This window comes from Tasmannia lanceolata, unplaced genomic scaffold, assembly GCF_043159265.1.
Source record: "Tasmannia lanceolata isolate RefF3 unplaced genomic scaffold, GAP_Taslan_0.1 ptg000005l, whole genome shotgun sequence".
Taxonomy (NCBI): domain Eukaryota; kingdom Viridiplantae; phylum Streptophyta; class Magnoliopsida; order Canellales; family Winteraceae; genus Tasmannia; species Tasmannia lanceolata.
This window is the reverse complement of record NW_027518682.1, coordinates 13709912-13724585: the sequence shown is the minus strand read 5'-3', so window position 1 is coordinate 13724585 and position 14674 is coordinate 13709912. Positions and strand designations below refer to the sequence as shown.

Here is a 14674-nt window from a genome sequence, read left to right as displayed (position 1 = left end):
TAAGGATATGTTTTATTTTATCATATTTTATTTTCACTGCACAGAAGACACCGTTAGCATGAAATGTAAGAAAGTGAAGAGCAAGATATTACCAGCATAAGAGTCTTTTATGACAGCATAAGAGTCTTTTATGATGTGTCTATCATATTGCTAGTCTCCTATGAATATATTTCTGAGAAATTATATATTTCTTGAAATGCATCATACTTTCCTGTAGTGCGTGGGGGAAGATATTGAAGATTTGGAGTATACTCCAAAAGCAGAATTTGAAGGGTACTTTAAAGTGAAAAATGTGAAAAATGAGGTAAATATCTTCATTGTCTTCGAAATCTATTTAAAATCAATTGTTTCAGATGTATCCAGAATACATGTCTTATATTTCTTTTATTTGGTCAATTTTGTAGGAAGAGCTTCTTAGAGAGTGGTTTGCCCATATGCGAGAGGTGAAGCCTGGCATTTATGTTACCTACAATGGTGATTTTTTTGACTGGCCATTCCTGGAGAGCAGAGCAACCTATCATGGAATTAAAATGAGTGATGTATGCTGCATATATTCTTCTTATTCACATTACTATTTCATTCTGCAGGATTTGGTATTGCTTTGAGATGATTATGGAAAGTATCTTCTAATATGCCTATCTGCACGGACACAATCTTAATTTTCTTATGATCGATCAATGGTTTTCCCTTAATAATAATTAGTCATTCTGAGCAAAATTCTTGCATTGTGATTCTTATGGCTTAAGTTTTTGCCCTTCTCATTTCTCTAACAGTGTACACTTTGATCAAGCAATCTTCATGGTAGCTTTCATAGTTCTTATTCTGTACGTACATTGAAAGCCTTTTACGTATTTTACTTTTGTGCAATTGGGCTACTCCCAGGTAAAGGTTAAATGTCACAATCAATCCTCTATTCAATTCTTTATCCTTATGCTCACACAGACACAGACACAGACACACACACACACACACATATTCAATTATTCATGTACATGCATATATAGTTAGATTGATATGCATGTAGATTTTATTGTTAAACACTAGAAACAAAAAGCGGTTTTGGATTTATTTTTCTTAAACCGTAAACTTGATTCGTTGTCATTTGAAAAAAAAAGGAAAAAAAAACTGAAAACTTGATTTTGTTTTTGAAGCATTTTAATTTTTTCCCATTTTATTGACAAAAGAAATGTAGATAACCCTAATGTCTTGATACTGTAGAAGATGCTATGAACATGCTACTGCATTCTCAGCATTTCTTTATGGAAACATATGTCCATCTTAGGGGTGGATGGTCGTATTTTTGATTGAGAGCACTAGTCTTCTTTTCTTCTTAGATTAGTGTGTATCTATGTATGTTTTATCTTTTTTCCTGAATTATAGGAATCACTTTTGTTTTTGTATTTGAAATTCTTATCCCGTTTCTTCATTTTTAGGTATCCATCATCTTATCAGAATTATGATTGTGATGGGATTGCAGGAGGTAGGGTTTCAATGCGATAAAAATCAGGGGGAATGCCGCGCTAAATTTGCTTGCCATTTGGATTGTTTTTCTTGGGTCAAACGTGACAGCTATCTTCCCCAAGGCAGTCAGGGTTTAAAGGTGCAACAACCTTGAATTTATTCAATCATATTATTATGTGTTTAACTACCATTTTTGGTCAAAGAATGTTCACTTCAAATTATGTCTGCTGATTCACGACTTCAAATTATGTCTGCTGATTCACATGTGCATTCCTTCAACTTACATTATTGTGATCTTTCCTCACACGTGTAATATTTTCTTTGGAATCATTTGTTGATTCTTTCTTTTTTCCTCTTCCTATTTTCCAGGCTGTTACAAAGGTCAAGTTGGGTTATGATCCACTTGAGGTGAATCCGGAGGATATGGTTCGCTTTGCTAAGGAGCAGCCACAGGTATAAATGATTGAATTCTACATCTAGTTAAAAAATGGTATATGGCCATGACTGATGAAAGTAATGTCTAAATTATGAGATAGATATTGAAGGAGCTATAGTGATCGTGAGGTGTGACATGGATATGTAGAAATGCGCGATCAATATGCTAGAGACAGACAAATGCAAACACTACGAGTATAAGACTGGCATAGTAAGACAGGGAGAAGTCTAGGCTGCGCCAGTAGAAAATGGTACCTGCCAGCTATTTTACCTCTGCACTCATGGGATGAAAGATTAAACCCACTGGTCCTTTATTACATTTTCTTGTGGGTCTTAGTAATACAGAGTACAGACTTGTAGCTTGGGCAGGAGCAGTGTAATGGTATAGTCAAGACGCCTTGGCGATTGCCAAGGTGTGTCCCAAAGGAAACAAACCTGGAAAAGAAGGCATTTTTTAGCTTATATAAAAGCGCACGCGCGCACACACACACACATATGTAAATTCCTTTTTGCGTATTCACTATTTTACACTTCTGTAGTGCCAAGTAAATATCTGTATGCCACATTTCAAAAACATAAATATCTGTATGTGCGTTACATATTTCTTTCATGTCACTGACATGTTTGTGGTTGATTGAACATTTACTAGAGAATCAGTGTTCTACAATCTTAGCAATCTAGTAAGAAAAGTAAATTATTGGAACTTAAAACCAGAAAGTTAGTACCAAATCACATTCACCTCATTATCCAGTAACATTCTTGAGTGTCAGAATAAACTATTAATCTTAGCATCTCTAATCACAGGCGGGGTCGCTTGGGTTGAGTGACCATAGGCCTATCCAACGATTCGCTTAGGTTTAGAATAGCTAATAAAGAGCCTACTTGACTGCTAGAAACTGAGGCTGCAGCTTAGTTTCAGGGAAGGTTTTAAATTTCGGTTTCGGTCGCCATAAAAACGGAAACATTTTGATTTTGGGTGGAAATCCTGTAAAATCATGGAAACATATGCAAATGATATAATTTGAAGGTAAAACTTTATAAATGCTTGAATAAGCACAAATATACACTTAGAAACCATCACATAAGCAAGACAACCATCCATAATGGTTTAAAAATATCGAACACCTAGTGACATGCATTGTCACGCATGTCTGAATTCTAATAATTTAGTACAAACCAAATTTCACTTGTAATTCATATAAATATTTGTATATAGGGATTTGCTAGGGACTTTTGCAGAAAGGCATTTTGCGGCTGGCTGTTGCGTGAGAGAGCAACCACACAGGCTCACTTTTCAGCGGATTTTGTCTTATTCATTTAATTCATCTGAGGTGGCTGCTCTCTCTTGCAACAGCCATCCAAGAAATGCCTTTCTGCGAAAGTCCCTAGCAAATTCCTTATATATAATACATGCATCATGTTTCACTTGCAGTTCATATAAACATAATTATGTAATACATACTATTACAGTATACCACTGTTACACCTACTATTTTAGTTTATGCATTTTGGTCGTTTTGGTTTCTGTTTCGGTTTGTGTTTTGGTGAGGATGGAAACGGAAACATTTCGATCTTCTCGTGTCGATTTCGGTGGAAATTTAGAACCATGGTTTCAGGACACATCGCGAGGCATTTTCAAGGTGTTAAAGACTTAAAGCCTTACATCTCTTTTGGTAACATTCCCAAATAAAATAATTATCCATGCTGGTCATGTTAATTTTCATTCTTCAATATGCTTCTACAGTGTTATTACAAGCTCCGTCATTTTTTGTATAAAGACATTTGTTTTATTAAATATCTCCTGCTGATACTCTACATTATTGTTATTTGATCTGCTAAGATGTATTGTACATCATCTCCCATTCTCAGTGCATACAATTTTGCCCTCTGCTTTCTTGGAAACATTTCCTAATATATCTTTTTTTTCTGTTTGACAATGACTTTTCAGAAAAAAGTAGTTTCTTATTTAATGTCTGTTGCCATTGCTATTTGCAACATATAATAGGTGGATGCTGTAAATTCTAAATACCACAGTTTCTTAACTCCACCGCGCCATTGGCGTCTCACCCGAGTCTACTCCTTTCTACCTTGGCCGCGTTCTTGTTCAAGTCTGCATATTTCCCTGCAAAGTCAATCAAAACTCCTTTGACTCACCCAAATACTCGACTGCGTTAACTGATTATTAAACCGCGTCGACCTAGTACTTGTCCGCATCGCATTGAGTTTACTAGAATTTGCTTTGGCCGCATTTTGATCCGCATCTGCGTTTTGAAACACTGGTTAATACAGTGTAACAACTAGTGTTATTTTTCAATAAAAACTAAGTGTATATTGGATGCCTTGATTTCCAGTTTTCAACGCCCTGTACTTGACTTATATTGAGCCTTGGTCTAATTTTTGTTATAAAGAGATGAGTATATTTATGGAATTTGTATTCCTGAGCTACAGTCCTCAACATCATTGCTCTCATTTCTACTAACTTCTCATCGATTTTCAACCATCTCATTTATGAGTTAAATTATCTTTTGTGCATTACTTGTACAAAAGATAATGGCTTCATATTATTTCCAAGGATTTATTATTTCCTGTTTTTGTAACGTTGTTTCAGACAATGGCTTCATATTCTGTATCAGATGCGGTTGCAACATACTATCTGTACAAAACATACGTTCATCCATTCATTTTCTCACTTGCAACTATAATCCCCATGCCGCCTGATGAAGTTCTGCGAAAGGGCAGTGGCACACTTTGTGAGATGCTTCTCATGGTTCAGGTAGGTTTTTTAAAACAGTTACCTTTTATTGCTTGCCTTTCAAATGGTCCCGTTTAATGATTTGCTGTTTTTATTTATTTATTTTACATTTCTGTCCAATGGAATTGTTAAGCAAGGATGAAGAAATCGATTAATTTTTATTTATTCTTTATATTTTGAATTCGTGGTCTTTGATCTTCAAAACTTTCCCTTTATGCCAATTAATGTCATATAAATTTACAAAACAAGTGAAGTTTGTTAATGTCCCCATTTTGTTAGCTGGGATCATGGCTTTAAATTTCGACCGAAATCTGAAATTTCGGCCGAGACCGAAACCGAAATCCACAATGCATGAAACGTTAATTAATTTCGGTCGAAATTTCGAAATTTCGTTTTTCATATTTCAACCCAAAAATCTTGATTTTATTAATTATTCAATATTTTACCGAAATTTCGACCGAAATTTTGGTAATTTCAGCTGATACTTCGGTAATTTCGGCCGAAATTTTGTATTAAATAAAATATTATTTTAAATGGTTTTGTCGGATTTCGGCCGAAATTTCAAAATTTCGGTTTCGGTGAAGACCGAAACGCATTTCGAAACCGAAATTTGAAACCATGATTGGGATAGGTCTTCCTCTTTGGCTAATTAGTGGTTATTCTTCACTTGTTTTGTCAATTTATATGGCATTAATTGGCATGCTGCCGTCACTTAACTTGTTTTTCAATTGTTTCGGCGTCAAGCTATGATCTGTGGACCCGGACACGAGTGTCGTGTGTCGACACGGACACGGCAAACTCTCAAAATTTAGAAACGGGGTCACGGCTAAAATAGAAAGTACATATAATCATGTTTTGTGGATATAGATTTGTGTGCCGGGTTTCGATAAGGATATGAGGTATCTGACATGGAATCCCCTAAAAATCTAGAAATAGTGGCACATTCATACACGTACATACATACAAAGTTACTGACACTTCTAGCAGTACACTTAGAAGTGTCTAAAGGAGTGTCGACACGTGTGGACACGGGTGTCGTGTCGGACACGACACGACACGTGTGTCGGCAATAAATTCAAAGTGTCCACCAAATCATAGGCGTCAAGTTAGGAAGTGGGTCGATTTAGAAGTTTAATTGTTGGTCACTAGGGTTGTTATATGTGGGGTAAAAGAGGAAAAGGGATTGGCTTTTGACATTGATATTTCTTATTGGGGATAGACATTCAGTTACTTTTCTTCTTCTTGGAAGCAGTGGGGTTCCTTGAGATTAAGGTGATTGCAGTGTGTAATCATCTTAGATGGTTAGATCCATTTGGCAACACGTCAAGGTGGATTCAGGGATCAAACTTTATCAAGATCTTGACTTGTTTGGAGTCCTTCAATAGATCGGCTTATTTTTCACATCATATTATGGGCTGATTGTGAATTTTCTACTTGTCTGAGTGATTACATTCATCATATCTCAGTTGATTTTTTCTACTTGTATGCCTTTTTTTTTTTTAGGGGGGGGGGGGGGGGGGTATAAGTCAGCTACTAGTCAGTCTAGTACCACTAGGTAGAGGCCATGATCTGTTTTATTTTTTATTTTTCAAAAATGAAAAATTGGTTTGAAATGATCTGTTTTTTTTTTGTCATGCTAGTGTTTGCGGAATCTCAACATGTAAACCATATCACTGGCAGATGCATTTGTCTAATTTAGATGCTGCTGGGCGGAATCCATTCCTTCCATTATATTTTTATGGCCTCTTTGAACTAGTTCTGATTTCAGTGTATAGTTTTATTTGTGGTTGCTATATTGATATATTTACAGGCATACAAGGCAAACGTTATCTGTCCTAATAAGCATCAAGCGGATCAGGAGAAGTTCTATAATAACCACCTTCTGGAAAGTGAAACATATATAGGGGGGCATGTGGAATGCCTTGAAAGTGGGGTTTTCAGATCTGATCTTCCCACTAAGTTTCAGCTCGATCCATCTGCATATGAGGTATTTTTTCTTGTAAACTATCCCTTTCCGCAGAGATTTAGCTGTCCAAGTTGCTTCCAGCTTGGGATGTTTCCTTGGTCTTTGTATTTGCCTGACTACTTTGGCATAGCATTGTCTGTAATGCTGCACCGAACCCTGTCAATCCTTCTCTTTACATTATCTGATTTTCAGTTTTAGTGGAAACCCGATGACTAATATCACTTTTTTTTATTGTTATTTTCTTTTGTCTATTTTTGTGATGCTTGTCTTTTATTAGAAAAAGAATAGCTATTCTCATGGGAAGAGTGATGGCAGTTTCTTTTCTGTGCTAATCTTATTAAATGTAGATTAATAAAAATAAATTAATGCAGTAAAGAAACTTTCAGTTAACATTTGAGAAACTCTTCACTTGATTCCTTGTCCTTTGTAGTGTGGCAAGGTCTCCAACGGAATCAGGGGGCATTTTTTCTTATCACCCACGATCTTCCATGCACCATGTAATTTAGGAGATAAGAGGGTGCCGGTTTAAGCAAAGTAGCTATAAAAATGCCCTAGATCTGCTGGTTCACAGAAGGATAGAATGACCACAAAAAAGATAATTCTTGGACTGAAGTGAAAACAGGTTATGAGTTATGACCTCATAAGTGCAAATGGGCTTGCTTTCTATATTCCTTGTAGGATAAAACATGTTCTAAGTGTCCTTCCATTCAGAAAGTTAGAGCATGTTTGGTTGGGTGAAATAATTTTGGCTATAGGCAATGACAAAGTAGAATTACGGGACTAAATTGAATACTGATTTAAGAAATCACAAGTGCAAATTGGCTTATTCTCTATATTTCTTGTAGGAACACATGTCTAAGATCCATTTGTTTGATTTTGTATCTTTGTTTTTGTTAACTTACCAACTTCTCCAAAAACTGCAGCTGTTGGAGAGAGGCATTATTTATCTTTTATACTTTAACACTCTCTCGCAAGTGTGGCCCACTTGGCAACACGTGGCACATGTGGTCCCACTTTGGGCCGACCATCGCATGTGGATTTTTGCTATCTGGGAGGTTTGAACTCGAGACCTTTGGTTCTGATACCAAGTTAACTTACCAACTTCTCCAAAAGCTTAAGCTGTTGGAGAAAGGCATTATTTATCTTTTACACTTTAACAGTTTTGATGCTTCCCCAACCACAACATGCATTCTAGCGAGAGATTGCAGATAAACCAGAATTCTACAATGTGTTGGCTTGGATGAAATAATCTTGGATGGAGGCTAGGACATCTCCTTTCAAGTATAGAATCTCATGCTAAGTCTGTTTGGCATAATGCTTTAACCTCATCCATACAAAGAGCAGTTGCAATTATATGGGAAACTTAGTTAATCAAAGTTTGTAATAGGAAAAAAAGTTCTGCCTAAAGAAATATTCCTTTCACTCATTAATGTAATATATCATTTCTCCTGGTTCTTCATTCACTATATAAATTGGAAATTAGATAAATATGCCTGATAATTGGTTCTGGAATAAATTGGTAATTGATTTAATATCCACACACCCTATAAGGCTGCTAATTATTTACTTCTATTGTTTATACAAATAAAAAAAATACCATTATGGTCTCTTGAACCAAAACAAGAAGAGGGAAAAGAGGTGAAGCAAGTAGAGGGTAGAAAGGAGGAAAGAGGAAAAAGAGTGGAAAAGGCAAGAGAGAAAGATCAGGTCCACCTCCATGATTATTTGTCAGATTTAATTGATATGCCTGGCTGATGGGCTGTGCATGTTTGTCATTGTCAAAATGCCATCTTGGCATGATACCAGACCTCAATCTGTCTCCATTGCCGACCTCCCCTGTTGGATGTTTTATCTTTTTTGATTTTTGATTTTTGAATGGTATGTTGGATGTTTTATCAAACCTTACGAAAGGTGTGAATGAGGGCAAACCACTTTCCAAGTATGTTTGAGGTCGTTCCTAGAAAAGAGATGGGCTCATGTGGTTATCTTCTAAAAGTAGCTGCAACTTGCCATAGGCCTCACGAGGGTTCTTTGAAGGTTTTATATTCAGTAGAAATCTATGTTGCTTATATGCCTTGTACATGTAATGGTTAGGCATCACGAGGTGTCCCTGGTCAGTTTCGACGAAACCTGAAATGGAGATGCTCTCCATTGTAATATTACCTATCCCATCCCATCGCAACCTATACCATGCGCTCCCTAATCTTGTTCAAAACCTTACCTGCACCTTCCTAACATACATCTTCACCCTTCCAAACCTACCCTAAACCTAGTAGAAATATTTTTCCAATTTAATCACAAATTTTAGGACTGGAACCCTAATTTTTAACCTCAACCTTACATGCACCTTCCTAGCATGCATCTTCACTCTTCCAAACCTACACTAAACCTAGTAGAAATATTTTTCCAATTTAGTCACAAATTTTAGAACCGGAACCCTAATTTTTACCCATCCGTTTCACTCTATTCCCAAACATATTTCCCCATATTCCTAAATGATCCAGATTTCCCAATTTATTTGAAACTCAAATGCCTTCAAGAGCATGCCTTAAACTCCTTAAACTCCTCAATCCGTGATTAAAATTAGCAGACATACTCTCGTTTCTAGATTCGACCTATACCAGTTTGGTTTAAGACTATTAGAGCGAAGTATGCCATTCCTTCGACCATGTTGCATCAAATTTTGTATCAGAGTTCGAATGGTCCTACATCAGATTTGGTATCCGGGCGAAGTATTAGTACTGTCAATCGTCCGACATCACTGTTTCTTTTTAGGGGTAGGTCTATCTTGTCAATGCAACTCTCGGTAATCGGGTTTGAGACATTGTCATCCACATTGTCCAATTTTGTTCACGTTTTTGAGGGGTGGTTAAGTCTTTGATTTGATGAGTGATATTGTGGTCGCTCATTTCAGGTTTTATGGTTAATTCTTGTTGACCAATTATGTCATGTATGCAACATGTTGATGAAGTCCTATTAGGTGAAGCTTTAATGGTCCAAACTAGATTGTTTATGATGCTTTTTTAGGTATCTACTCACCAAGTTTGTCTAGGCCACTACGCTTGGCCATAAACAAGTTTGAGGAGTTAAGCATTGACTTGATTGATTTTCCTGGTCACCACTACTCACCAAACAAATTCCAAGATTTTCCTGGTCAGCCATTGACTTGATTGATTTGACCTAGCTTGGTCATATCAAGTTGAAATAAAACTGAAAGAAGTTAAATTAAGCAATGAAAAGCTCAGCTCGGTCAATGCAAAACTTGTTTGACTTCACCCTGCCAATCATGGACTCCGATTAAGGGTGTCAATTTTGGCTCGGGCTCAGAAGCTCGCTCGAGCTCGGCTCGAATCCTTAACGAGCCGAGCCGAGCCGAGCCGGCTCGTTAAGCTTAACGAGCCGAACCCGAGTTAGGCCAGGCTCGGCTCGTTAAGGCTCGTTAAGAAAACCCACTTTTGTATAAAAGAATAGTCCTAAATATAATAGATAATACAGTAGGGTGTCCCAAGAAAAAAATAAGGGAAACAGCTGGAGGCATAAAGATTTCATCATGAGATTGGTGTTGTCATGTCAACATCATCTGCAAAAACATACTGAGGGCAGTTGCGTATCAAACGGTTGTGTTTTTTTGAGAAAAAATGGGGATTGTAATTCTCGGGTGAAATTAATTTTTTCCCGTAATTGTCATAACTTTTTACCTTTTGTTGGTATTTTTTTCTTAATTGTCATAACTTTCTACCTTTTGTTGGTAATTTTTCATTTTAAACTTTATAAATTTAGCTATTTTACTTTTTGTTGGTAATGATTACTTTTTTTTTCTTATTTGCTTTTGCTAGCCACCTTTGCCATGTGCGAAACTTTGTAACCCAAGCTCGATAAACCCAAGCTCGATAAGGCTCGCGAGCCTGGCCGAGCCTGACCGAGCCGAGCCGAGCCTGGCCAAGCTCGGCTCAGCTCGGCTCGTTTACACCCCTAACTCCGATGAGTTGATTTCCCGATGTCACTAGGATGGCTCTGTCCAAGTGTGAGTTTCATACATTGATGGTTGCCATATTTGCATAAGCAATGGCGTTTGGGTGACATATTCGAAATTTTGCCAACAAAGCTCACACTTCCCAATTATCGGTTGAGGGAGATTCTGTTATGTAATTAGATAGTTTTCCTCATTGCTTGTTTTCTTGTGTTTATCATTTTTTTGCATAATCTAAGCTCCGATGCCATCAAAACCTCTGATGCATAGGGATCTAGTTCGTGATTGATAGCATGAACAACATTGGGTTGAGAATGTGATTGCACATTTTCTTTATCAGTTAAGGACTTGTGCTGATTAATTTATTTTCCCTCTCTAATTAATAAAACAATTCAAAAGGAAGCGTGTTGCAATCTTCAACTTAAAAGGAAACGTACTGCAATTGCTATGTTAAAACCATTTGAATTTGCAGCTACAATTTCCATGCTGTGCTTATTTTGAATTTTTGGGTCTTGATTAGAGAAATTCTGGCTCAAATGCATTTTGATATCAACTTTCTATAGCTTCTACTTAATGCTTATTATCATTGAGCCGATCAAATATTTATTTTCCTTGATGAAATTATTGACCTTTTGTTATTAATGATTTGGTTCAAGTTCGTGGTAATTTGAAGTACACACGCGTCCTTATTAGAGATATGGGGAAGGGTGCGATTATTTAGTTAGGGAAGCTATGTGGGAAGAAAACCATACCTATTTGGCCAATGTTTAGTGAATGAAGAGATGCATTCCAGTTCTTGGTTTCTAATTAACTGCGATTTGTCAATATATACAAGAGATAAATTGTAGATAAGTCATCAAGGACTTAGCCACCAGTCATCAATATCTACAGGAAACAAACTGAAATGAAAGCCATACACTATTTACTTATTGGTAACGACTGAATAGAGTTCCCCATTACTATTGTAGCAAATATGGACTAGTGGGGGAGGGGATGGCTATTTTTGCATTTTTCTGTTTGGTCACCATCAGAGTTTTATCCCTGAATTCCAATAAAGAAATTGCCGAAGCGTGTGGTTGAGAATCTGAGTCCCATGTAGTAGGAAAACTTCATAATTGAACACTCAGGGCGTGTTTGCTACGCTGAAATTTTTTTATGGCTATTTTCCCTTAAAAAGTTGAAATTTTTTTCACAGGAAAACATTCACCGCTAGAGCATGGGTAGTTTCTTCAAGGTGTTTTGATGGAAAGTTTTTACTTGAAAAAACTTTACCTAAAAAGTAGGTTGATAAACCTTGGAAAATTAGTTTTCAAGGAGATTTTTATGTTTCCAAACATGCCCTTAGAGTGTCCTTAGGATATACCACCTTGTGTTAGGAAAATTTGTTCATTATTTTGCACAGTTGAGTCTCTCTCTTCATATGTTGCATTCCAAGCTGCACTGTTATGGATTCATGGGATCCAAAATGATTGAAACTTCCTTCTAAACTACCCATGTTTCACTTTTTTGACTGAACCTATTATTGCTCGCTTCTTGAGCTATAGTTAGTTCTTACTTGCCATGCATCTTTCTCAGACAACCTTTAACGTCTATTGGTAGCTCATTATGAAGTTTTAGTTATGATGGCATATTCCCTTTCATTTCCAGCAATTAATCACGAACCTTGATCGTGATCTGCAATATGCTATAAGAGTGGAGGGCAAAATGGACATGGATTCGGTCTCAAACTATGAGGATGTGAAGAATGCCATCATGGAAAAGGTGCTGTCTTTTTCTATTCCTCAACTTAGGTACCTGTTGTAATGTTAATGTGCTCATTTACATTTTAAATTGTATTTTCCTCTGGTAATTTCTTCAATTTCTTTAATTTTGTTTGCCATTTTCTTTTGGTAATGGTCATTTTTTTTTTCATTCACATCTTCATGCAATGGTCATTTTCTGTTATTTTGTTTGATTTCATTGGAATCAGTTCTCATACAGATTTTGTATACAGGCCACTCTCTCTCTCTCTCTCTCTCTCTCTCTCTCTCTGTGAAAGGTGACACATATATTGATACCATGAAAAGTACAATGGGGACAAGGAGTCCCTAGAACCATTACATAGTATCTATATAGGCAGATCCTATGAAGCACGGGTGCGGGTGCGACACGACACGGGTACGCGGGTACGTGATTTTCCAAAAAACTCGGGTGCGGGTGCGCTCGGTTGCGTTGAATATAATAATATTTTTATTATTTTATTATATATAAAAAAAGAAAAGAAAGAGGAGAGCAAGCAAATAACAATAACATCACCAAAATGGAAAATTCTAATATTACTCTTCATTTCATACGTGATTAAGTTCATCATTAAAGCACCAAAATAACATAAAGCACCAAAATAACATAAAGCATCAATGCATCATCAATCCTTATTCTTAGAAGTCCGTCGCCTCATCTCCAATATCGACAACATCGTCCTCTACGTCGTCGGTAAAACCAATGGACTCCAACTCCAGCTCATCCAAAGAAAGACTAGCAACTTCAAGTACCCCTACATCCTCGAAGGAATCAAATGTATCGTCACCTATGTCCCACATCTTTGTCTCTCCTTGCTTATATTGTGGAGTTTGTCTTGAGAGAAGCCGAAGATTGCTATGAACGAAAATTAAATCTTGAGCTTGTTGTGGAGTTATCTTGTTCCTCTTGAGAGAATGCACAAAAGAGTAAGTGCTCCAATTCCTCTCGGCACAAGATGACGATGAAGGTTGCATAAGAATCTTCAAAGCTATGCTTTGAAGCATAGGGGCACATGTACCATAGATGGCCCACCACTCATGAAGCTTGATAGTGAACCGTTCATTGATGGAATCAACATCATTGAATAATCCGGACTTCATGGAGAATTTGGCGAACTCCACATTAGCTCTCGTGCGGTCCTCGGAATTGGTGAAGTACCTCTTGAAGCACTTTATCCTCTCGGTATAAATTTTCGCATCCTTATGTGGAGGCACCCGACTCGAATCTTCACTGAGCCATTGCTCACTATAATACCTTTAAGAAAGAAAAAACTAATTTAGCTTCAAATTTCAAGTCAAAAGTTAGAACTTAGAAATAAATATAAATAGCTAATAATCTAAATAAATTTAAAGTCACCTAACCTTGGATTCAATGAATGAGCCAAGCAATGAAGTGAAGTGTTGCTCTTGTTCCAACAAGCAACAAGAATCTCGTGCACCACGTCAAAAAATTTGGACTCCTCTTCTTTCCTCTTTCCTTCCTTCCTATATATTGCCGTCCTTACTTTCTCTATCATGGTATCCCACAAATCATAAACCAAGTGAAGGCAAGGCGTATCCGTGTCACACTCTCTAAGCATGTCATAGATGGGGGATGTAAATGCGAGTATGCAGTCAATAGAATCCCACCATACGTCATCTAACACCTTCTCTTTTACAAACCTCGCTTTCCCCACGTCATCCTCTCTATAACAAGTCCATTTGTCGCTAATAACCATTGCTTGAAGACCTTGCTTTAAGAGTTTCAATCTCTTAAGCATAACAATAACACTCGCGAATCGAGTTTCCGCCACGGAAAGCAACTTCAAAGTGTTGAACTCGTTGAATATGGCTAGTCTCATGGAATGATTCATTATAAAATTCTTTATGATGCTAGCATCTCCCGAAACATCCGTTATCCAACTACATTCGTCATATGTAACTTGATTTGCTTCCACATTCTTCGCCGCACATATGTTCTTCAAAGCAAGGTTGAGGGTGTGCACCACACATGGGGTCCAAAAGATGGAAGGAAATTGTGCCTCAATAAGTTGCCCGGCCGCCTTACAATTTGCGGCGTTGTCGGTAATTACTTGGACAACATTTTCATGCCCAACTTCCATAATTACCTCCTTCAACCAGTTGGCAATGAAATGTTTGTCCTTTGTCTCCCCCGAACAATCTACCGCCTTGAGAAACATAGGGCTACCCTCGGTTATCGCCATGAAGTTAATGAGAGGCCTCCTTTGTGAGTCACTCCATCCATCAATGCTCACCCCTTTATCCTTCCATGTATCTCCAAGGGGTTGCAACAACATATCAACATTTGCCCT

The 14674-nt window shown here is 37.2% G+C and overlaps 1 protein-coding gene across 1 annotated transcript in view; it reads left to right on the top strand.

The window, feature by feature from the left end:
• LOC143877582 (DNA polymerase epsilon catalytic subunit A-like) overlaps positions 1 to 14674 on the top strand; it is a 60910-nt gene that overhangs the window by 9581 nt on the left and 36655 nt on the right. The window contains exons 8-14 of the mRNA XM_077379725.1: positions 218 to 304; positions 405 to 539; positions 1478 to 1600; positions 1831 to 1914; positions 4505 to 4669; positions 6459 to 6635; positions 12232 to 12345. Of these exons, the coding sequence (XP_077235840.1) occupies positions 218 to 304; positions 405 to 539; positions 1478 to 1600; positions 1831 to 1914; positions 4505 to 4669; positions 6459 to 6635; positions 12232 to 12345 (885 nt within the window). The remainder of the gene's footprint in view (positions 1 to 217; positions 305 to 404; positions 540 to 1477; positions 1601 to 1830; positions 1915 to 4504; positions 4670 to 6458; positions 6636 to 12231; positions 12346 to 14674) is intronic.